The 26,205-nt window shown below is 32.5% G+C and overlaps 3 protein-coding genes and 1 long non-coding RNA gene across 4 annotated transcripts; 3 read left to right on the top strand and 1 right to left on the bottom strand.

The window, feature by feature from the left end:
• Window positions 1-1,032: 1,032 nt before the first annotated feature.
• On the top strand, window positions 1,033-1,554 carry LOC114403545. The gene has a single exon (XM_028366563.1). The coding sequence runs from the start codon at window positions 1,033-1,035 to the stop codon at window positions 1,552-1,554; it is 522 nt and encodes a 173-aa protein (XP_028222364.1).
• A 12,454-nt stretch (window positions 1,555-14,008) lies between these two features.
• LOC114403542 (serine/threonine-protein phosphatase 7 long form homolog) lies at window positions 14,009-15,775 on the bottom strand. Its single transcript, XM_028366562.1, has 3 exons — window positions 15,464-15,775; window positions 14,901-15,293; window positions 14,009-14,530 (listed from the first exon to the last, which is right to left on the bottom strand). The coding sequence occupies exons 1-3, from the start codon at window positions 15,773-15,775 to the stop codon at window positions 14,009-14,011; spliced, it is 1,227 nt and encodes a 408-aa protein (XP_028222363.1).
• Window positions 15,776-16,487: 712 nt separating this feature from the next.
• Window positions 16,488-17,052, top strand: LOC114401775. Its single transcript, XR_003664371.1, has 3 exons — window positions 16,488-16,532; window positions 16,690-16,848; window positions 16,959-17,052. It is a non-coding gene; the product is annotated as an uncharacterized LOC114401775 (long non-coding RNA).
• A 7,032-nt stretch (window positions 17,053-24,084) lies between these two features.
• LOC114403541 (protein MAIN-LIKE 1-like) lies at window positions 24,085-25,140 on the top strand. Its single transcript, XM_028366561.1, has 2 exons — window positions 24,085-24,423; window positions 24,550-25,140. The coding sequence occupies exons 1-2, from the start codon at window positions 24,085-24,087 to the stop codon at window positions 25,138-25,140; spliced, it is 930 nt and encodes a 309-aa protein (XP_028222362.1).
• The last annotated feature ends 1,065 nt before the right edge of the window (window positions 25,141-26,205 follow it).

Below are 26,205 nucleotides of genomic sequence, written 5' to 3'. Positions count from 1 at the left end.
TTATGGGGTTGTACAATTTTTTTTTGTGTTGCATTTGCTGGCATATTATTCTATTTGGGATAAAGGTTCTACGTATCTAGTATTGACATTTAGTACGTGACACAATTTCTTAAATATATATTTTTTTGTTTATATGAATCAGTAATAAGACAATGGTTTTTTGTCTTATATGAATAATTTTTTTTGGCCAATTGTTTTTTTTTATGAAACGGTGATAAGATGATAATTTATGTTATTCATGTGGTTAGTATAAATTTGTGATAGTACCGTGATATATTTGTTTCGGGTGCGTAATTAGTTTACCATGATGTAGTTTTCCAAACATTTACTGCTATCACAATTGGGTGCAAATTTAACCATTACGGATCCTTTCCATTTAATTGTGTGTCCAGTAACTTTAATTAAATTGGTTGAACCATTATGTTGCCAAAGTAACATCTATTGTGTAAATTGATTTAATTAAATTGCATGGATGTTAGTATGGAATTATTTATGCGAATTGTGCTCGGCCCAAAGGAAGACACAATTTGGTCAAATAATAACATACTTGCAATGATAAATATGTGACAATTATTAAGTTTTTTTTCATGAGAATAATAGTCGGTCCAAAGAAAGACTATTATTTGTCAGAACGAATTATCAATATTTGATCATTGCGTTGAGAGTACCAATTACAAATTAATTTTTCTGTCCAAAGACTAGAATTAATGTTATGTTAGGTATCTTGTGATGGATCTGTTATGGAAAATATTTGCATGTCTTGTTATATATACTTTATATGACTTACTTGATTATTTGTGAACATGTTATTTTTGTTCTCTGTTTAATTATATTATTAGTGCTACAAATGTTACTGCTCAAATGAATTCTATCCCAATGCTGAATGAGACAAATTTTAAGGTCTGGAAGGAAGTCGTAGAAATTGTTCTTAGCTGTATGAATTTGGACTTGGCATTGAGGACGGAACGACCCATTTCCACTCCGGAAACCTCTAATGTGGTAAAAATTAAGAAGTGAGATCGATCCAACCGAATGTGCCTTATGATGATGAAGTGCTCTATTCCAGAGGTGTTTCGGGGCTCAATTTCTGAGGGTCAAAGTGCAAAGAAATTCCTTGAGGAAATTGAGCAATACTTTGCCAAAAATAAAAAGGCGGAGACGAGTAACCTTTTGGCTAAACTTATCTCCATGAAGTATAAAGGCAAAGGGAACATAAGTGAGTACATTATGGAGATGTCCAATCTCGCATCAAAACTCAAGTCACTTAAGTTAGAGCTTGGTGAAGACCTACTCGTGCACTTGGTTTTGATCTCGCTTCCTGCATACTTTGGGGAATTTAAAGTGAGCTATAACACTCAGAAGGACATATGGCTCCTCAATGAGCTTATATCTCACTGTGTGCAAGAGGAGGAGAGGCTGCAGAGAGAGAGGACTGAAAATGCTTACTTGACTTCGACCTCTCAGAATAAGAAAATGAAGAAGACTAAGGGTGTTGCGGAAGGGACTTCACAGCAAAAGAGAAAGAGTGTCCCAAGTATGTCGTATGGCGTATGAAGAAAGGTAAATTTCTTACTGTTTGTTCAGAAGTTAATTTGGCTTTTGTACCTAAAGATACTTGGTGGGTAGATTCTGGTGCTACTACTCACATAAGTATGACTATGCAGGGTTGCCTGTGGAGCCGACCACCAAGGGATGATGAAAGGTTGCAGTGGAAGCTATTGGAACTTTTAGATTACATTTAAAAACTGGATTTTATTTGGATTTGTTTGAGACTTTTGTTGTACCATCTTTTAGACGGAATTTGATTTCTATTTCTAGTTTGGAAAAATTTGGATTTTCTTGTTCATTTGGAAATAATAATGTTAGTCTCTACCAAAATTCAAATATGGTTGGTTCTAGTTCTTTAATTGATAACCTTTACATGCTTGATGTTGTTAGTTCCTATAATGAAATACTGCAAATAAGTTCACATGGTACAAAACAAACAAAAAATTGAATGAGAATTCAGCCACCTTATGGCATAAGCGTTTGGGCCATATCTCTAAACAAAGAATTCAGAGACTTGTGTTGGATGAAATTCCTGACCCTTTGGATTTATCAGACTTTGAGGTCTGTATTGAATGCATAAAGGGAAAACGAACAAACATAAGGAAATTAGGTGCCGAAAGAGCTAAAGACGTCTTGGAACTAGTGCATACAGACATTTGTGGTCCTTTTCCTACAACTTCTTGGAATGGACAAGAATCTTTCATTTGTGGTCCTTTTCTTAGAACTTCTTGGAAAGGCCAAGCATTAAACATTTTCACATTTGGGGTTGTCCAATTGAGGCACGACCTTATAGGCCATATGAAAGAAAGCTGGACTCAAGAATAATTAGCTGTTATTTTGTTGGCTATGTTGAACGCTCTCGGGGCTATAAATTTTACAATCTCACCTTAAGATCTTTTTTCAAGATGGGAAATGCGAGATTTATTGAGGAAGTTGAGTTTGGGAAGGAAGAGAACATAAGGAATGTTGTCTTTAAAGAAGAACCTATTATTTATAGTGATCAAGTCCTCATACCTATTACTGTTCAAGACAGAACTCCAGTAATAGAAGACAATGTTCAAACTATTGATATTGTTCCAGAACAAGACAACAATGAGGTTCTCCCTCAAATACCTTTAAAGCAACCTCAAGAAGTGCCATTAAGGAGATCCATTAGAGAGAGGAGAAGTGCAATCTCAAATGATTATATTATATTTCTCCAAGAACATAAGGATGGTGTTGGTTTAACAGAGGATGATCCAATCAACTTCTGTCAAGCTATGCACAGTTCTAACTCTCAAAATTGGATTGATGCCATGAAGGATGAGATGAAGTCTATGAATGACAATGAATTTTGGAATCTAGTCGAATTGTCTGAAGGTGTGAAACCTATTGGTTGTAAATGGATATTTAAAATCAAGAAAGATTCAAAGGGTAATATCGAAAGATATAAGGCTCGTCTAGTTGCTAAAGGCTTTACTTAGAAGGAAGACATTGACTATAAAGAAACATTTTCTCTAGTATCTTTAAAGGATTCTTTTGGTTAAATTATGTAATTTTAAGAAAATTTGTGTAATTTTAAGACCTCCCATTTATTGTATTAAATTGTCTTGTATTTTTGGTTAAATTGATTGAAACAACATGTTGCCAAAGTAACCTCTGTTGCGTAAATTTATTTGATTGAATTTACATGGATATTGCATGAAATTATTCATGCAAATTGTGTTCGGCCCAAAGGAAGACACAATTTGACAGAATAATTACATGTTTGCAATGCTAATCATGTGGTGATTATAAATAGTGTGATTTTTCATGTGAATAATGAAATGTTCAAAGACAATTATTATTTGACCGGAATAATCATCATACAAGTTTTCCATGTGAGCAATGGAGTGTCCAAAGATAACCTTTGTTTGACAGGACTTATCACCAATGTTTGATCAATGCATTGAGAGTACCACTTGCAGTTAGTCTTTTTCAATCCAAAGATTGAGTATTAATGATGCACTAGGTATCTTGTTTGGGTCTTGAAATTTACCATAAATATTATTTGTGCATTGCATGTTTGTTGTTCTCTTCTTTAATTGTTGTTGTTGTTACTACTATGGTTTAAATTACTCATATTATGTGAATCCCAAATCTGCATGTGTAAAAATTAGAGTTTGAAAAGGAAGTCCTAAGGTGATATATGAGTAATCTTGGTATGTAACACTAGAAGTAGTAAAGTGCATTATGCGTTAATTGAAGCGAACAAGAAACTACGTGTTTTCATATCGAAAGTCTAGAAGTTTAGAGATCATTGGGTATTCAGATTTTGATTTTTCAGAATGTCTTAATAGCAATCACTCTACATAAGGATCCACATTTAACCATGTTGGTGGAGTTAATATTTTGCTATGAGACATCATGCTAGAATTTATGATTGCTAAATTATTATAACCGGTTTGCTTGTTGTTGTCAGCATTAAGTAGCCATTAGGTGTTTATTGAGACAATATCTTAGCAGTCTTATTAAGGATTCAACCAAATAAAAGTTTGTTGACATAAAGTATTTGGTTGTTAAATAAAGAATCCAGAAAATATAGATTTGTATAGAACATATAGGAACTCATTCCATGCTAGCTGATCCACTTACTAAAGGTATGACACTAAAGTTTTTTTTTTATGAGCACACTGTTCATATGGGTGTAATTCCAGATAGTACCTTAGTTCAGTGGGAGTCTTCTTCATGTTCTATATCTTATGGTTTGCAAACATTTTGTTATTTGGATTTTCTGCAGAAATAAAGTTGAAGTTTATCATTTCATTATAAGTTTGTTTGTGTGCAATATTTGTATTGCATTTTGGATTGATCTCTATAAAGAATAAAGTTTGGACTAGTTGGAAATAGACATGATTAAGATCACATTGTATGTAATTTCCATGACGTTTATCCATATTTGATCTATGTCATCGAGTATCAGCAACAGTGGTGATCATTGTGGCTTAGTCAAGCTAAATTATGATGAAAACTGCAGTGATTTCCTGTTGCTATATGAGATGGACCAGATTGTATAAAAGGAGTAGGGGTGGGTAAGCGGGTCGGCCTGCCCGCACAAGCTCGCATTGGCAGCGGACTAGGCCAGTCCGCCCCGCTTCTTACACGGACCAGAAAATTGGTCCGCCCCCGCCCTGCGGACCCCGCGGGTCAAACGGGCCGATCTGCGGGCCTAGTTTTTAAAGAATTTTAATTTTAATAAAAATAAAATATAATTAAATTAAGTTCAATACAAATGTAAATAAAATCTCAATAATTAGTCAATTACATCAATAAAATAAATAATGTCTTAACAAAAGAAAATCCAAGCAATAAATCTAAAATATGAAATTTAAACATCTCCAACAACAAATGATTCCATATTTGAAGTAGCTTGAGCCTTCTCCATGTGAGTCGCGTTTTGTTTTCCTTCTAAGGAAAAAAGTTGTATGACTTGGGCGCGTGCGTGGTTACGTGATGGAGAAAAAACATGAGGAGAAAAAGTGTTCTTAGCCTGCTACAATGATAACTGCTAAATATGATGTGAGCTATTTTTTATAATAAAAATATATTGAAATATCTTTAAAAATATTTATTTACCAATTATTTTTAGCTTAAATGATAAGAATTGATATTTTTATTATTTATGGCTTACAAATATGAAAATGATAGATTAAAAGAAAAAAAGATCTAGAAAATATCAAAAAGGAAGATGTTTAGCATGTTATCACTTTTCTTTTTTTATCTTAATCTTTTATTTTTGTTATCTTTTATTTTTCTTATCATATCCTTTTTTATCTTTATTATCTTTTAATTTAAATCTTTATCTTATCTAATATATTTCTTTATCTCTTATTTTAAAAGAAAAGTTTAAAGTGAAACAGAGAAAATCAAACCTAATATAATTAGGTCAAGGTCACACAAATCAAATTAAATGCAGGTTACGGGCAACCCACGGATCCAGCGGACCAAACCCGCAAAGTTCGCGGGTTAAGCGAGGCGGGCCCAAAAATATGACATAACCATGGACCGTCTAAAAAAATTGGTCCGTAACCCGCATGGACCGTGGGCCCCGTGGGCCAGTCCATGGACCTGGGCCCGTTTACCCACCCCTAAAAAGGAATCTAAAAGTAAATAACATACGGTTGTGCGCCTAAAGAATTTTGTGATATAAATGTCTAAGGTTAATATGAAGCCCAAGTGGGAGATTGTTAGGAATTTTATAATTCCTAATTAATTAATATGGGCTACATATTATATTATAACATTTATATTAGTTATTTACATTTAAATGAGTTCAATATAAAGTGATCTATTTAAGTGAACCCATTAGACGGTCAGAAAATTGATATGGGCTTAATGAGCGGAAACCAGTTTGGCCCATTACGGGATAATGAGAACCCTAATAGGTTTAAAACATAAGGCATGATTATGGTCCCCAATACACCAAATCAACAAATAGTTTCTCCTCTCCCCATCTGAAGAGAAAACGAAGGTCCCATAAGGAAGAAGGTGATTTGGTTGAGGAAGGTCATTAAACCAATTGTTCGTGATCGCTGTAATATTCCGCTGCGTGTTGATCAAGCTCTCTCTGGATCCAGGTATTCCTTGAAACCTCTTGATAATCTGACGTAATGTGTCTTGGTTCCCAATTGGTATTTTATAAGGTTTATTGAAAATACCCAACAACATGCAGTGGCAGGGGCAACATTGTCTTGCAGAAAACCTCATTTTCTTTTGTGTTAAGGCTTTATTGTTTAGCTCTTGCTTCTTTTGGTTCTGCAAGGTCACCAACCAAGAAGACTCCAGCAGGACTTTTTTTTGTTAGCTATTATGCATGTTTCATGCATGTTTCCTTGCTTACTAATTGCCTTCGCTTTGTTTGTTTCCAGTGCACAAACTTCTCGATCGACATTCACTCATATTTTTCTACAGCAACAAAATCAAAGAGTTGAGCTTTCGCACCTAATACAATATTCTTTTGCTATTCAATGTTCTTCTCTTAATTATTTTGTTTGTTCCCAGTTAAAGCACATCCCAATGTTGTTATTGTTGTTCGTTGAAACTTTTTTAGATTTTTTTAGATGTTTGGAAAATGATCATCATTGTATCTCTTTTGTACTGGAGTTGGAAATCTAACCCTCTTTCCTTAAATTTTGCAATCTTAGATAGTATTTTACTTATGATGATAGAAGGTGTAAAAGAATTTTAAATTAAATAGAAATTGTAAGAGAAAGAGAAAGTCCAGACCAAAGAAGAAGCAGAGGAAGAGAGAGAAACACCAAAGATGGGTCTTTGCTTTGGTTGCTTCAGCGTAGACAAACGCATGTGCAAGGAAGAAGAGAGATTGACCTCTGAAGAAGCAAATGCTAAAGCTGCCGAAGCCGCACATAAAAGGTTTTACCTTTATCCATTCCTCAATTTTCCCTTTTTTATTCATTCAATTTCTTTAATATTCTCAATTCCTGCAAAAAATTAAAATTTATGGATTTGGGTTTTTATTTGTATACCCACATGGCCAGTGTAGGTGGTGATAACAAAGAAAACTATTTTTCTTTTATGAAACGTTAACTGTCATGCGATTACGTTGTTGGTGAAATGGGTTGTAAGTTATGTGTTTGGTGAAATATCTAAATGAAGTTTTAGTTTTTAATCTTAAAAATTCATGTATGTGTTGGTTTTGGGATATCTCCCTGTTTATGATTTTTGAATTATCTATTGTAGAAACGAGTTTATTTGATTTTATAGTATGCACCCAAAGCTGATCTTTACAAGGAATCACAAAAATGCAAATATTGTAAGTATATATCATACAAAACATTCCTTCTTTTCCTCTCCCTATATGTTGTTGTTTGTGGATTACATTGTTGTTGTGGTCATTATCAACAATTTTTTCCTCATCTTTCATATTGCGAAAAGTTCCAAACAAATATAGTTGACGTGGTCTTGATTGTGGTCATGATTTGATATATGAAAGAAAAGAAACTATTAAAGCTTTGATATCAGGCTAAAATTATGGTCACATATTGTTTTTAAAAATCCTAATATACCCATTAAACAACTTCACTTAATATTAAATAATTTTAAAATGAAATTTAACATATTTTGACTGCTTTGAAGGTTTGTGGAGGGGATTCTACATGAAAATGGAGGACAAAACCTTTGTTTGTTGATCCAACTTGTGTGAGGTTTATACAGGTGTACCATTTCTTATGTGAATAATACGTTGTTATTGGTTGGCAGTGCTGCAATTTATATCATGTGATGATTGGGAAACTGAAAGATATATAATGACATGGGGACAGGATTGCACAACTAAGAAAAACAAAAGGAGATTTAGTATTTGGACTAGAATTGGTTGTGCCTGAATTTAATAATAACAACTATCCCCATTGTACGTGAAAAATTATGCAAAGTTATGATTCTGTTTGACCAAGAATATAATATAATTTTATATCTACCCTCCATTGATTAGTCACCACTATGTCTTTGTTGCTTCTAAGACAAGTGCAAATAAGACAAGAGCTAGCTTTCAACATGGAGGAAAAAAAAAACGACTTCCCTAATCGTGGTCACCACCATTTTCCTTTTCAACAAACCCAATTGGCCATTTTTTATATAGGTATAGTATGGACCATATGCTTCTAATTGGGCGATTAATTAGCAAAATGTGAAGAATTAATTAAAAATGTATAACATGATGGGACAGAACTACATATATGAATGTGAGCAAGCAAGGGACAAGATTAATTGGAGAATGATTTTCATCTCTTTATTATAGGGATATTAAACCAAAGAACCTTCTTATTGGTTCACAGGTGATCTCCTATTGTTTCTTATATGTTCATTTGTTTGTTATCCTCACATTGTGCTCGTTATTATGGGTTATTTCATTCACTTATTGATTTCTGCAGTTTGTGTCTAGATTTTTTTTCATGATTATTTTCATTTTGTTATCTCTAAATTTTTATATTTTTTTGTCAATTTAATATACATAACATGAAACATATTTTGATTTATGAGGTTTAAGATAATGATACAAAATTTCCGTTCGATGTGTAGATGCAGGAGATTTATAGAGCTTATGATTACTTTTTGAAGAAGGATTATGTGATAAAGGAGAAACATTTGTAAGTTGGTTCTCAATCTACTTCCTCACTTTGCTCCTAATGATCTTAATAGCGTGCTTGTGTTAACTTTTTAATTTTTGGGACAAAGCTTTGGTGTTGTTTTGCATATGCTTTTAGTATTGTTCTTTAATTCATACTCAGCAATTGCAAGAGTCTCAAGATGCACATCATAACATCATACATCACCAATCTGAATTTCATATTTCATTGATGGCTATGGGTAGCAGTCATACTCAATCACTGCGAAGTCCTCAATTGTTTATAAAAATTGGTCTGATTCAACCAAACCGAAATTGTTTATATATATATATATATTTGTAAACAAATTTATGTCACTCATATTTATATTATTCTTATATATGTGCCCTTGCTTAATCATCGCAATGGTATGTTTCAACTTCATTCTAATTTAATTCAGCATCCTTTGTTTGACATAGGGATTCTTATTAATTGTCATGACTTCAACAAGGATAAATTATACCAATCTATCAAAAATATATTTAAAGATAAATTCTTAATAACAGTTAAGATGCATAATTAAGTTGTCAAGTTGTGTAAATTTATTTTTAGTAATGCATATATTTAAAAATTTGTATTATAAGTTATATAATAATAGATAAATGAAATGTTTAATGTTTTAAATCATCTTTTATTATATATTTTATTATTTATTATTTATTTTGTATTTTCCAAAAAAAAGTAAGATTAGAGCTGAAAATTGATCCAATTCAAATCCAATTATTAGATCAGGTATGAAATTGGATAAGGTCTTAAACTATAAAATTTCAAATCCTAATTCAATATTTCATTTTAATTTTGTTGTACGGTGATTTTTGAGGTATGAAATTTTTTCCCTGTTATAACTTTTTGACAGTGTGGTTGCTAGATTGTCACTATGAACTATATCAATTTTACGTCTAAACCTATAATCTAGGAAAGCATTTTGTTTTGTGCTACTGAGATCTTTTGAATTTATCTAAATTTAGTATTTTAAATTGTGAAAAATTTTTAACTATTTGTAGGCATACATGGGATGGTCATTACTGATATCTTCTTTTGTTTTGGTGTGTTGAAGATTATTTTGATGCGATGATTAGTTGATTAGTTGACTGGGTTTGTTACAAGTTATTATTTATATTGTTTATTATTATCATTTTTTATATGGTCCCTTACAATTGCATTCAAAACTTCAGAGTACTAATAACTTTGTGAATTAGTTTCATCTTTCCTTAGTTTGGACATTAAAGTTTTGTCTGAGTTTCTTGCAGGTTATTATTTATATTGTTTATTATTATTATTATTATTATTATTATTATTATTATTATTATTATTATTATTATTATTATTATAAACAAAGAGAACCCTTTTTATTTTTTTCCCAAAAGAGAATCTATCTATTTGTTTGCCCCATAAATTTGTAAATCTATCTTATTCTTGGTTGTGTTGTGAGCTTATGGGAGAGCTATTTAATGTCTCTCTCCACTCTATCAAATGATATTGACACCTTATGCTTCAAAGAATGTACTTTTGGCTACAAATTTCAATTTAATCTCATTTTGATTTAGAAAGTGCTTAAGGATAATGTCATATACTAATTCAGTTGTATAAATAACTTGATCTTTCTAGAAGAATGTTCAACAAGTTGCTGTATTTTTCCAAAATCTTTTTATTTGGAAGTTTGGAGTTTGGACATTAAAGTTTTGTCTAGGTTTGTTGTAGGTTATTATTTATATTGTTTATTATTATTATTATTATTATTATTATTATTATTATTATTATTATGGTCCCTTACAATTGTGTCTAGAGCTTCAGAGTACTCAACTTTGTGAATTAGTTTCATATTCCCTTAGTTTGGACATTAAAGTTTTGTCTTGGTTGCAGGTGATTACGGTGGCGGTGGCAGAGAGAGAGAGAGTGGGTGACATTAGTCTTTTTGGTCTGTTTGGTTTTTTGGTATTCTTAGTTTAGGTTCTTCAATTCACCATTCTCTTCTCTACGTCTTCCTTTTTCATCAACATTTTTCCTCTCTCTTTATCTCTTCTTTACTTTATCGACACATGATATGTCTTCTAATTTTTTGTAATTTGAACACCAACTTTATTATAAGTATTAAGCCTTTTTTCCTTCAACAGTGTATTTCCTTTTATATCTGTCTTGCCAAAAAAAAAATCATGCTTGCTAAATGACTAAGGAGACGACCCGTGCGTATGCACATGTTGCAGACTAGTATATATATATAGTGGCGGACCTACATTGGTCTGAGGGTGTGCACTTGCACCCCCTCATTTTTAAAATTTACTAAATTTGTAAATAAAATCTTATATTTTTATATTTTATTTTATTTATATTTATATATTTGAACCCACTGATTTTATTTTTTTATAATTTGCACTCACTAACTTAGGGTCTTAAATCCGCCACTATATATATATATATATATATATATATATATATATATATATATATATATATATATATATTCTTACATAGACATGTGTATATTTTAAGATCATAATTTATTAGCATACTTGTTTCAAAAAAATAAGTGGATATACGTTGCATAATCTTATAAGCATTTACTTATATACATTTTTTTTATTATAAGTAGTATGTTAACAAGTTGCATCTAGATGTTATAGTTCTTTATTGAAAGATGAAATAATTAAGATTTTATTCTTCTTTAATTGTGAGTGTACAAAAGATATCAAAAAATATAAAGGACTAACAAACTCCATATTACTTATAACTTGAATTTAAATTACAACAACTTACAACTAGTTTTATCATATCAATAATATAATATTATTCTCATTTATCTTAAACATTTGCCCGTCACTTATTAATTTCATTAATTGGTTATTGACATATAGCTCGAAGAGATGAAACAAGCCAAAGTAAGTAACACCATTATCCAGGGTTAGCTTAAGTACATTCACTTATTTTTTAGAAGGAATATGTTACTAATAATTTTAATCTACCCATTAAATTTAACCTCTATTGATTAATAAATGTCTCATCTCCTTGAAGTTCAAACTTATTGGCAATGTAAGGAGGATCACATAATGTCCTCCATTCAAAATCAATCATGATGGTTAAGTCCTTTTGTTTTTATCTTTTTAGGTGGTTAAGTTATTTCACTTCTGCCTTTTAGGTGGTCAAGTCATTTTTTGTTTATGTGTTTTAGGTGATTAAATTATTTTTTGCTTTTGTCATTTAGGTGGTTAAGTCATTCTTTTGCTTCTATCTTTTAAGGTGATTAAATTCTTTTATTTCTATCTTTTTAGGTGATCAAAATAATTAAGTCCTTTTGTTTTTGTATTTAGGTGGTTAAGCTTATTTTTGTTTCTATTTTTTTAGGTGGTTAAGCCATTTTGATTTTGCCTTTAGTGGTTAAGCTTTTCTCTTATTTATGTCTTTTTAGGTGATTAAATCATTTTGCTTATGCCTTTTATGTGGTTAAGTCATTTTACTTCTGCCTTTTACGTGATTAAGTATTTTCCTTGTTTCTAACTTTTTAGGTGGTTAAGCATTTTTGCTTCTATTTTATGGTGGTTAAAAGTGTTTACTTCTCTTAAGAAGTTAAGTCTTGTGTTATGACTCCTCATAATGGTTAAATTTGTATTTGTTAACTTTGATCAACATGCAAACTTTCTCGCCAAAGGTATTACATTTTCACGTCATAAATTTATGATAGTTTGGCATTGTCTTTACTACCATCATCTTGCATAAGCCTATTAAACTATTAATATGATTGAGTAGTTAGTTGGAAGTTATTACAATTAAAATTCAAATTATTGATAATTTAATAAATAATCTAAAATTTGTTTTTTTTTTTACTTTACATATATCTCTTGTACATGCACTCAGAATTAAAGGTGAATACAATTCTAGATATTTTATCTTTCAATGGATAGACCGTCCTTATTTGATTAATTAGTAGCTGGTTGAAGCTTACAAATCACAGATCATACAGGCATGTACCCTTCCCTGTGTTTGTCAATATTTTAAACAAACCAACAATATATTGCATAAACATGTACACACCGGACTTTAAAGCAAACATTATGCGTAAGATAACCACGAGGGCACAGTCATGCGTGGCTCACACAACGCAACTTTATTTAATGAAGAGTGTTGCTAGGTGCACCCAACATTCTTGAAAAATGCCAAAATTGCCCTTGCTTAGTTTTCCACTTCCGGATCAGCTTGATCCGTAAGTTGATCCATAAGTCTGATTCGTAAGTTGATCCGGAAGAGACTTACGGATCAACTTACGGATCAAGCTGATCCGGAAGTCTCTTATGGATCAAGTTGATCCGTAAGAGGAAAAAAAATTATAATATACTTTTAAATACAACATATTTATTTATAATATAATTAAATCTATTTTTATTTTATTAAATATAATATATTTATAAATATTGATTTATTATAAATAATTAATTTTTTAATATATTTTTTTAGAATAAATTTGTTTAGAAGATGATATTAAAATACTTACTCAGTTCCATTATAATTATTGTTTAAGGTTATTTTATACATATTAATAAAAATCAATAAAGAATTAATCATATCATTATTAATATTATAAAGAATATAAAAAAAATAATTGGTATTACATAAAAAATTAAAATACTAACTACTTTACAATACATTTTTTTACATGATCATTAGTATAAGTGGGAAAATTGTAATTATAAGAGAATTTAAAAATATTAGTACGTTATATACGATCTTAGATAACGAATGATGTCCATTTTTTGGTTAATTATTTTTTTACACCCTTTTCAACTTCTTTATTTCAATTATATTTAAAGTTATAACACGCGTGTATATAGACACAAATGGAATACACATACAATGAAAATAAATAAAACTAACATTAGAAATGAAAATAAATAAAACCAACAATACTCGTGAAATGAGTTCATGTACAATATCTGTATATACAAGGAATATCAATGTAAAATATGTACATAAACTAAGTCTGATCAGTGCGCCGCCTGCGTTTACACCTAACGTATACTAGATGGTCCTGTGTGACACTCCTGGCCAATCTGAGGCATTATTCGATCACCTCATGTGTCGATGAGCCAGGCGTGACCACTCCTAGACTCAGATGGCGCTCCAACCGCTTAGCAATGTCATCACAAACTTCCTGTTACATACAAAACAAACTAATTACACAAATTATTATGCAAATATTGAGGTAAATGACGTAAATTATTAGTATTACTTACCACTGCATGTCTGGGCTCCTCCGTAGATGTCGACAATGCTCCTGGCTCCGGCACGCGAGGGATATCCGTCTACGGGGCCTGAGGGACGACTCGGGGCTACGGGGCGTGACCATGAGGCAGAGGATCTACTGCGTGGCCTGGTGTCATGAAAGGATGGGAGATGCGGAAGAACCAGTCGATGTAGTCACTGGAACACGCCCCTGGCACCACGCAAACCTCACCTGCAAGTACGATATGATCCTCGTAATGCATCCACCTATCGTGTATATCATCATACGAGACCCATGAATCGACAGGAGGAGCAGGGATGGTCTGCGTGTAACCAATCTGCCGCACGACCCTCTCCGGCCGGTAATACACAGCAACAGGCCCCCAACGCAAGAGACCGGAGTAGCATGATCTGACATGGAAGTCCCGGACCTCCCGATGCTCCCCATACGGGATCCAACAGACATCCGAAATCCAGAGTCGGTCCAGGCGCTCCCTATACGATGGCGTGCGAATGCTCTTCACGGTCTTCTTTGTCGCAATCCACCCGCACGCACGCGGAGAAGCCTCATCGTAGTCCTGATTAGCGGTGGACTCCACAACTGAGGGAAAGTGCTCGTAAATCCAGCACTACAGATGTAACATTCAAATTATAAACATTAATAATGAAAGTGTAACAAAATTTAAAGTTGAACATTGTTTAACCTGAATGAATGAAAAACATATTTGTTACCTGTAGCAGTGTGATGTAACCGCCAAGCTGTCGACTGTGGCTCATGGATGCATCGTTCAGTTGGTCGTACATATGAACCAAAGCAGCCACTACCTAAGCGTACCTCTCTGTCATACTGAGGTCACGAAGGGCCTCCAAGTAGACAACATGGACATTGGTTGCACTCTTGTTAGCAAACAGAGTGCAACCCAGCAGGTGAAGAAGATATGCACGAGCCGCAGCTGTCCAATGACCTGCTTGGCATCAGCGCTGATATACTTCACGTACCCATTGCAGGCATACGTACGATCCGTGACACTGGACTGTCTCAGTCCTAGTAGACTCTGGAGACATCATCAACAAGTCCACCAGCATCTGAACCGCATCATCCACGTGCAAGGGCTCAAATGCGTGAAAGTCGCCTATAACGGGAAGATGGAGAAGAGAGGAGACGTCGTCCAATGTGATGGTGAGCTCACGCACCGGGAGATGGAAACTAGATGTCTCCCGATGCCACCGCTCCACAAACGCGGACAAAAGTCCCTGATCGCCGGTGTCTACCGAACACGCGATCAGAGGACTTAGTCCTGTACCAGCGATAAGTCCCTCAATGGCAGGGGTAGGCCTGCCTAAACTATGGACCTTCCTCCCATGCGAGGATAACTTCAATTCAGGACGCTCCTGAATTGAAGTATAAAGGAACGCAAAATTCGTTAAAATTATCATTTAAAGGAAAACTAATAGTATAATTTACAAGTAACTAAAATTAAATAGTATAAATATCTCTCCCGTCCATACGCTGCAAGCAACGTGATCCGCATACGCTGTCAGCACAGATGGGTCGCTCGGACCACCCGGAAATCCCTGAGGCTGATCCTCAGTGCGCCTGCGTCCGCAGGAATGTCCTCCACAGCAGCTGGTGCCTCCATCGGGTCATCCTGAACATCTAGGTCAGGGATGACTAGGTCATCGACGTGATCCGCAGTCGCAGCGACTCGCTGCCTCTGTGCGGATGCAGTAGGTCGTCGACGCTGTGGAGCATCATCGGAATCATCATGATCTCCTCTGCCCACATCTCTGCGAGTGACCTGACCTAAGGCACGACCTAATCCTCTGGTCCCAACCATGATCTGCAAATGAGTACCGCAAAATCCATCACTCATTTCATTTTCTCAAATTTCATGTGTCTAACGCATATAGGACATTGATTTGGGACAGCATGGTTTTGGTTGTGTTCGTCTCATTGATACTAACATCAATAGAGTGTGGACAATTTAATTCAGGCCAAAGAAGACACAGAATTCAATGATCAAAGAATTTAGGACTTTGTTGCGAGAATTAAGGATAAAATTTTCCTTATGAGGATTAAATGGATTGTTTTATAAATGTCTCCATGCATTAAATGGATTGAATGGATTGTTTATCTCTTCATTAAATTTTCCTTTTCGTCTATAACATTAATTATATTTGTGTATCAAGACTTTGATTGGCCAATCAGGAAGAGAGAATTGACATGTAGAATGATTTATTCCATAGGTGTTGAATGAATTCACACATGGGAAGCAGGAATGGTTCAGGTTATGAAGCTGAAATGGTATCCATATTCTCTCATATTGAGTCCCCTGACAGATCACTTCATGACCATATAATTGAAGCTCTTGGCAAGCTCACTGTTGAACAAGGAAATCCTTATGTTACCAAAAAAGTCATGAGAAATTAAAACAAGTTTTCATTTGTTGCTAAGAATGTTTAGTGTAGCCCAAAGTCAATTCAAGGATCTCGAGGTTGTGATTAAATTTAAAGTCCCTTTTATTAATTGAGAATTTGTGTTTTGTTTCTCTATCTTTTATGTTTTCAATTTTTCAAATTTAATTGATGATTATGATAGGGTTTTGGGAATTGAATTAGTATTAGCATTAGGTGATAGAATGGTTGCTTAATTGATGACCAAAATGCTTATTGCTCTAAAGTTTGATATAAAACCATTTGTATGGAATAGTTGGTTCATCATTTGTGATATTATATTATAGCCGACCATGTGGCTTAGAGTTCTAAATAACTTAAGGTTTTGGGATAGTTGGTTCATGATTCCAAATGCATTTCTTCACATACAGGCTCAGAGGTTCTAAGCAAACTACCATCATGCCAAATTCCCAGTTCTATCATGTCAAATTCCTATTTCCTAGTTTAATCCATTAATTGCAAGTATTTGCATCTATCTAAGGTATGAATTTAGGTAGAAGAAGCTGCAGATTGTTATTCATTGTTGTTCTCCTCTAATTTGGATTTAGGTAGAAGAAGATGCAGATTGTTATTAATTGTTGTTCTCCTATAATTTGGATTTAGGTAGAAGAAGATGCAGATTGTTATTAATTGTTGTTCTCCTCTAATTTGGATTTAGGTACAAGAAGCTGCACATTGTTATTCATTGTTGTTCTCCTCTAATTTAGGTACAAGAAGCTGCAGATTGTTATCTAAGGTATGAATTTAGGTACAAGAAGTTGCAGATTGTTACTCAGAAGTATTTGCATCAATCATATTGGTCATAACTTAGTTAAAGGAAGTACATGGAAGTTGGCTTATATGGAAGCACATGGAAGTTAGCTTATAGGGATATCAATCATTAGCATACATTCATGGCAATTTGTATGAAACAGTAGATATTCATGACACTATTTATCAAATATTTAGCATACATTCAGAGGTATCAAATAATATTTGGCAATTTTTGAATTAAAATCAAACTGTGAGTTTTACGGATCAGGTGATCCGTAAAGTATGTTGAGTATTTTACGGATCGAATGATCCGTAAAACTACTCAACATACCTTACGGATCACTTAATCCGTAAAGCTCCCAGCGATTTCCGACAGCGTTTTCCGCCATCGCCGGCAACATTGGAGCAAAAAAATGTCAAGTTCACGGGCCTGACCTCGACGGTGGACGCGTAAACGACCGTTGCTCTTCGCGGAAGTTTCCTCGCACCACCACCGCACCTCCTCAATGAAGAAGAAGAAGAGCCACAAAGAAGACGCATGAAGAAGAAGGCGCAGGAAGAAGAAGAAATGTGATGAAGCAGGAAGATGAGGAAGATGAAGAAGCAGGAAGAAGAAGGAGAGAGCTTATCCGAAAGAAGAAGAAGAGAAGCGCATTTTTGCCTTTTCACACTAATTGCTGGGTGCACCAGCAAAACTGCTGGGTGCACCTAGCAGCACTCTTTAATGAACCACTTAGGGATCATTTTAACGAGCCTCAACTTTCTAGGTGAGTTTAACCACCAAATCTTTGTACTTGGTTGGCTCAGGAGCATTGTGATCCACCTTCTCGTACAAGAAAGTCCACTTCACTAGGCTATTGTCGGCTTTTTAACCAATTAGGGGTAAAATTTTACCCAATTTTTCAATGAAGGATATATTTTAAAAAATTATCCAAAACGGAATAAGTCGTAACAGGTGTTATGACTCTTAACTCAAAAGTTGTAACATCTATTACGACTTTTTATTTTTTTTAATTCAAGTCATAAAATTATTTATGACTTCAGTTCAATTGTTACTTTTTTTTACGACTTTAAAGTTGTAATTTTTTTTATTTTTTTAAAATCGAAGTCGTAAAATTATTTACGACTTTATTAATTTAAGATTTTTTTTATTTTACTACTTTAAAGTTGTAAAATCTTTTTCTAAAATTTTTTTGAAGGTTTATGACTCGTATTTTTTTTTTCTTTAAAAAAAATCTACTTTTTTCTATTTGTACACCTGTTTTTGTTTTGTTAACCTACTTTTTTTTCTTTTCGTAAATCTGTTTTTTCTTTTAAATTTACAATTGTTTACTATTTTATTTTTATTTTAAATAAAAAAAATTAAATGTATAATAAATAATATTAAATTGACTTACTTATTATTATATTTATTTATGATTTTATTTGATATGTTATTACTTTATTTTAATATGTATAACATGTTTTAAATAATATGTAAACTATATTAAAAATATATACAACATGTTTTAAATAATAAAACATTAAATACAATAATAACATATCAAATAAAATCATAAAAAATATACTAATAAGTAAGTCAACTTAATATTATTTATTATATATTTAAATATATTTTTTATTTAAAATAAAAATAAAACCGTAAACAATTGTAAATTTAAAAGAAAAAAAAAACAGGTTAACATAACAAAAACAGGTGTACGAATAGAAAAAAATAAAGGTTTTACAACTTTAAAGTTATAAAACCAAAAAAAAAATTAATGAAATTGTAAAAAAATTTACGAATTCGATTTAAAAGAAAAAAAAATTACAACTTTAAAGTCGTAAAAAAATAACATTTGAACTGAAGTCATAAATAATTCAGTTAAATAAATAAATAAAAAGTCGTGACAGGTGTTACGACTTCTGATTTATAAGTCGTAACACCTGTTACGACCTATCCCGTCTTGGGTAATTTTTTAAAACATACCCTCGATTGGTAAGTTGGATAAAATTTTACCCCTAATTGGTAAAAAAGCCGCTCTTCTCATCACCTTTTGGTAAAGCATGAAGGATAACTTTGTAGCTCTTGTAGTGCTTCAACATATCACCCTCCAATATTGTGTAGGTTATCTCCTTGTTTTCATTATCAAATTAAACTCTCTCCTTTAAGGTCCCAACAGTGTCCCCTACATAATATTCAACAACAATAATAAATTAATAATACCAATAATATATAATAGAAGATATAGTTGTGAATTGTGTTAATTAAGTTTAACTTATACCAACAGCAGATATTGCCGGATTTATCCCCCTCGCCTTCATGAACTTCCACCTTATGGATATGATGAGGTGCAACATCACGAATACGATGCTGTTTCTTACCCTTCAAGGAGTCGTAAAAGTTAATTATCAGAAAGCTGCTATATCACTAGCTTGTCAAGTTTGAGCATACAAGACACCAATATTATATAGAGGCTCAAATTAATGGTCGTAATTTTTCACATCTTAAACTTATTGTTTTATCTTTTTTTTCTTTTCTCATGGCTCAAATGTCATATTATTTTAAAAACCTTCAACTTTCAATATGTAGATTGCACCTTCTCCCAATTAAATATTATTTTTAAAAATTCAACCACTGGTTTCTTGGATTTGTCCTTGATTACCTTGTTATTATATTACGTTATTACTTTTGTTTGATAAAATTTTATTAGTTATCCTGATAGTAAAGTATCATTTTAATTCTTGAAAGTGTATGGCATTGTTGTATTAGTTTCGGAAACTACAAAAATTTCAAATAAATACCTAAAAGTGTTATCCGTCATGCACATTAATTCAAAGTTTTATATATATATATATATATATGACTTAAAAGGATAATATTAACATACATTTAAGGGAAAAAATAATAATGAGTACTTAAATTTAGTGACTTTTTTTTAAAAGTTAAAATTTGGTGACTTGGAAGTTAGATGAAACAACTGAAAATTTCAGGCATCTATGGTTTCCTTAATTTTAGATGAATGTGACGCCAGTAAAAAAGAAAAGAAATGAATGTCACAATATATTAAAAAAACATTACCCTTTTAAGAATAAAAATGGTAGTGTACTAGTTATTTCTATGTATTATAACATTATTTTATTATTATATATTTCCAGTGTTGTATTTTATTATTTTTCTATTTTACTAAATGGTACTACATGATAAGAACAAAAATATTTTAACATTCGCGCCTATAATAATAACTATTATAATATTATTTTAAAAACCTTTAACTTTCTAAATGCAGATTGCACTTGCTCTCAATTAAATATTATTTTAAAAAGCTTTAACTTTCATAATGTAGATTGCACCTGCTCCCAATTAAATATCACTTTAAAAAATTGAACTTTCAAAATTGACTGTAGAATGATTTGGGGGATTCCTAAAGCAAATTACATCAATTTTATACATACTGTAGACTTGCATTTTAGCTGGTACATCACACAAAATAAATGTTTGTTATATATAACCAAAATTTATTATTTATAATAAATAAATATTTCTAATTTATAAATATATAAATTGTATGATAATTAAAATATGTAATAAATAAATATTTTTAACATATAAATTATATTTTAAATAGATGATAAATAATTTATGTTGTGATATATTATTATATTTAATTATTGATATTTAATTAAAAAAATAAATTTAAGTTTGATCTAAAAATGATAGATTAAAAAAGATAATAAATTAAATTAAATTGTTTAATTTATATATAGAGAGAGAGAGAGAGAAAAGACGAGAATAATTAATAAGAATAATCCAATTTGAAAATAAAAAATTTCAAATGTAAAATATGGAATGTAATTCAATTACACTACCTCTGTTTTATTCGAATGAAATGTTGCCTTGCAAGTTAAACACCTCGGACCACACAAACAAAAACACCTGAATGTCTTGGTACACCTACAGACCGTAGGCTTATCAAAGTGAACTTAATTAAATCCGCAGGCTTAGCATTATTTTTATTTGATACATTTGTCATTTTGCCCTATTAGTTGTATTTATATAATTGTATTTCAATCGTTAAATGCTTTCGGTAGAAAAATATCAATTTTTTTTTTAAAAAATAAGACAAGAAAGTGTTTTTTTATGTTTTTATTTTTTATTTTTATCAATCCGCCGAAGCATGTCCAACCCCCCTCAGCTTGGCATCAAACACTTATGCCTTGTCGATCGTGGCACTGTGTGGCGGAGTGGAAAAAGAATGAGCATCATATAATGCTTCTTGCAGTAGAATTTGAGAATGAGTTAATTAACACTGGTTACATATCCAAATATTTTAACTCAAATCTGTTAGTTAAGCTTGAACAGTCGCATACTCGTTCATCCATGCATTCAGTGGTTTGAGAACGAGTGATCTAACGATATTAGTTAAAAAATTAATAAATATTTTTTTTATTAAATCTCACAATATATATGTGAAAAAAAATCACAGTAAATTAAGATATCATACAAAAACCTAGGTAAAAATACATTAGCATCATTTTTATGATAAAAAATTATACTTATTGAAAATACAAGATTGACTTAGTGGTGAAACAAGAAAAGAGAGACATCATTGAATCAAATTTTTTGTTAATAAAAATTAAAAACAAACATTTATATAGATAAAAAAAACTTTAATTAAGAGATTTAATTTGTTTGATTCAACAAGATATGTGAATGTTATAAATTATTAATTATTGATATAGTGTTAAATTCTTACATATATATATATATATATATATATATATATATATATATATATATATTTTGTTTGTTTCTTAACTACATAAGTATGCTGTAAAAGAAATCCACATTAAGTATTTGTTAACATTCTTAAAAAATATCTCTAAAATAAATTAAACTAGACCCACACACAAAATGTGTCAGAGGTGCAGAATTTGGCCCGCCCCAAAAAGGTCCAAAAACAAAAACTCGTCTATGAGCTGTTCATTCCATTGCTAGTTAGTGACCTGCTCAATAAGAATTGAAACCTCTGCAGGCATTACGAACAGGGCCCTAGCATGGGCTCCATATGTAGAGCCCATTTTTGTTAAGGATCCAGTTGGCATGCCATATATACAAAACTTTGGCGGGACATGCTAGGTGCACCTAGCAATTTATTGAATGGGTCATTTTGCCCTTCATTTAAAAATTTAAAAAAGCTTTCCTCCTCTTCCGGAACCACTCTCACTCTCTTTTCTTCGCTGCTTGTTTTCTTCTTCTTCGCGAGCGTGTCTTCTCTTCTTCTCCGCGAGCTCAGCTGCTTGTTGTGGTTGGATCAGACGCAAATCCTTCGAGGTAGGTGTCCCTAACTTGACATTGCTTTTATTATGCAGTATAGTTGTAGCATTTAGGCTAGGATAGTGGAACCTTAGGGTAGAAGACGCCGGAAAAAATGGAGAAAGGAGTGGTTACGGTGGCGTCTTCCGGAAGAACTGCGAAGGCTTCTTCCAGAACTTCCGGAAGAAGTAGTTCTTCCAGAAAATTTTCGGAAGAAGGGTTCTTCCGGATGCCCTTTGAATATTCCGGAAGAACTTTTCGGAAGAGCCACTTCTTCCGGAAAGTTTCCGGAAGGACTACTTCTTCTGGAAGTTTTTTTTTTAAAAAAAATATTGTTTTGTTTTTTTTAAAATGAATGATTATTTTATTTTTATGAATTAAGTAGGTGTATGTTTGTTAAATTTTATAAAAAAAAAATGAGGTTTGGCTTTTTCATGACAAATGAAGTTTTTTTTTTTTAAATTTAAATTGTGTATGTTTACTAAATATTTATTTTTAAATTATTTGTGTTTTTGTTTATAAATGAAGTTGTTTCTTGTTATAAATTAAGTTGTGTGTGTTTTTGTTTATTGTTTTTTTTTTAAATTAGTGTATTTTATTTATAAATAAAATTGGTTATTTGTATAAATTAAGTTGTGTATGTTTTGAAATTTTTTTCCCATTTTTGTTTTATTTTTATATATAATTTTAGTTGTGTATGTTTACTAATTATATATTTTTAAATTAGTTGTGTTTTTTTTGTTTATAAATAAAGTTGTTTTTTTATTATAAATGAAGTTGTTTTTTTAATAAATTAATTTGTGGATGTTTACTAATTAATTATTTTTACATTAGTTGTGTTTTTTTTATAAATGAAGTTGTTTATTTTTTTTAAAATTAAGTTGTGGATGTTTACTAATTAATTATTTTTACATTAGTTGAGTTTTTTTATATAAAAGAAGTTTTTTATTTTTTTTAAAATTAAGTTGTGGATGTTTACTAATTAATTATTTTTACATTAGTTGTGTTTTTTTTATAAATGAAGTTGTTTATTTTTTTTTAAATTAAGTTGTGGATGTTTACTAATTAATTATTTTTACATTAGTTGTGTTTTTTTTTATAAATGAAGTTGTTTATTTTTTCTTAAATTAAGTTGTGGATGTTTACTAATTAATTATTTTTACATTAGTTGTGTTTTTTTTTATAAATGAAGTTGTTTATTTTTTCTTAAATTAAGTTGTGGATGTTTACTAATTAATTATTTTTACATTAGTTGTGTTTTTTTTTATAAATGAAGTTGTTTATTTTTTAAAAAAATTAAGTTGTGGATGTTTACTAGTTAATTATTTTTACATTAGTTGTGTTTTTTTATAAATAAAGTTGTTTATTTTTTTTTAAAATTAAGTTGTGGATGCTTACTAATTAATTATTTTTACATTAGTAGTGTTTTTTTTTTTAAATGAAGTTGTTTATTTTTTTAAATTAAGTTGTGGATGTTTACTAATTAATTATTTTTACATTAGTTGTCTTTTTTTTATAAATGAAGTTGTTTATTTTATTTAAAATTATGTTGTGTGTGTTTTCAAATAATTTTATTTAAATTAGTCTTATTTTTTTATAAATAAACTTGTTTTATTTTTATAAAGAAAGTTGTGTATGTTTTGACAAAAAAAAATACGTATTCCACATGATTTGCAGATCATGGCTAGAACACGAAGTTTAGGTCGTGCTATAAGTAGAGTTATAGGTAGAGATAAAAAGGATGACCATGATGCAGTTGATGTTCCCGAGAGGCGTAGGCCTACTGCATTAGCCCGTAGGCAACGAGTTCATCAGATGACTCAGGATGTTCCTGACATGACTGAGGATGTCCCTGATATGGCTGAGGATGCACCTGAGATGACTGGGGACGTACAGGGTGATGATGGTGCTGAGGGGTCACATGCTGATGATGCTGAGGGATTCTCAGGTGGGCCACGTGACCCATCAGTGCTGACATCATTTGCAGACCATGTTGCACATGCCGTTTGGAGTGGACATGTATTTTAATTTGTTAATTATTTGTCATTGTTGATTTGTTTGTCATTAATTTTTTTTTATAATTGTATAATTTGTACTTCAAATCAGGAACGTCCTGAGTTGAAGTTGGTGTCACATGGGAGGAAGGTGACATTGATTGGAAGGCCAGTGCCTGAGATTGAAGGACTGGTTGGTGCCACAGGATTAAGTCCACTGATCGGGTGTTCAGTTGTTACTGGCGATCCTGGACTTATATTCGCATTTGTGGAGAGGTGGCACAGCGAGACCAGCACCTTGCACCTTCCGATAGGAGAGTTAACGCTCACACTGGATGATGTGTCGTCACTCCTCCATTTGCCTATCACTGGCGCGTTCCACAACTTTCATGCTCTTTCTGCGGACAAGGCAATATTTTTGTTGACCGAGTTGCTTGAGGTGTCTGCTGAGGAGGCTAGAGCCGAGATAGCTCGATCACGTGGGGCATACGTACGGCTGGGATGGGTTCGAGACATCTATGAGATGAGATGTCAGGCACGGCAGTGGATTATAGCAGCTCGTGCTTATCTGCTGCACCTGGTCGGTTGCACTCTTTTTGCTAATAAGAGTGCAACATATGTTCATGTGGTGCACCTAGACGCTTTTCGTGACCTGAGTCAGAGTGGTGGTTATACTTGGGGAGTTGCCACGCTGGTTCATATGTATGACCAATTAGATGAAACTTCTAGGACCACTACATGACAGATTGCAGGGTACCTGACTCTATTATAGGTAAATTTTGTGTTTTTAAATATGTTATGTTCGATTATGATTTCAACATATTTTTATGTTATGTTAACCTCATTTTTTTTGTAGTGCTGGATCTATTAACACTTTCCTAGTGTGCATCAGTGCGTCACAGATGATGCATACCAGGAGACGTCCCCACGTGCTTTTGGTGGCTGACGTCGAAGGCGCATATGAAGGGAATCACAGGAGCACCGTACCGAGCACATTGTGATGCTTTGATCGTCACAGATGTGTGTTGGTTGTCTTACACTGAGCATCGAGGGGTTAGGGCCTTTGAGCTGATTTCATCATTCCAGGGTCAGTTGAGATGGGGTCCTATGGTGGTCACAGCTCGACCGGAGAGGGTGCTACGGCAGTTTGGTTACATTCAGAGCATCCCTCCGCCGCCTGTTAGTGCTTCATTGTCACATGATGATATAGATGACAGGTGGATGCATTTCGCGAACCACGTACTAGCTGTGGGTGAGCTTTGTCTAGTGCCTGGACGGGTATCTACGGATTACATGGAGTGGTTTTTCCGGATATCTCACCCATTCATGATACCGACTCAGGCAGGTGACCAGCCCAGAGATGCACCTGCCGCAGACCTTGAGGAGTACATGCAACCGCCCATCCCCCAGGTTCCAGTGGCATTTAACCCCCCTCCACATGCAGTGGAAAGATTATGTGCGCGTTTAATGTTTGATGAGTTGTTATTTATTTTAAATTTTATAATAAATGTTTTTAATGATTGTCACATGATGATTACGGTGGCTATGAGGCGATCGCACAGAGGTTGGAGCGTGTGCTCAATCTTAGGATTGTCACTACAGGCACAGAGTTAAATGATATTATGCAGGATTGTCTCACGATCGCCAGAGAGGGTGTCAGTGCAGATGGAAGTGTCAGGGCTCGACAGAGACGGTGCACAGAGCATTGATTATTATATTTATTTTTTGTTTTGTAGTTGACATGATTTTTTGTATTTGTTACACTTTTTAGTTTAATATAGTTGACTTGTTTTGCACAGTTTATTAT

Source organism: Glycine soja, chromosome 20, assembly GCF_004193775.1.
Source record: "Glycine soja cultivar W05 chromosome 20, ASM419377v2, whole genome shotgun sequence".
Lineage (NCBI taxonomy): Eukaryota > Viridiplantae > Streptophyta > Magnoliopsida > Fabales > Fabaceae > Glycine > Glycine soja.
Note: the sequence above shows the minus strand (reverse complement) of the source record. Positions and strands in the feature narration are given on the sequence as shown.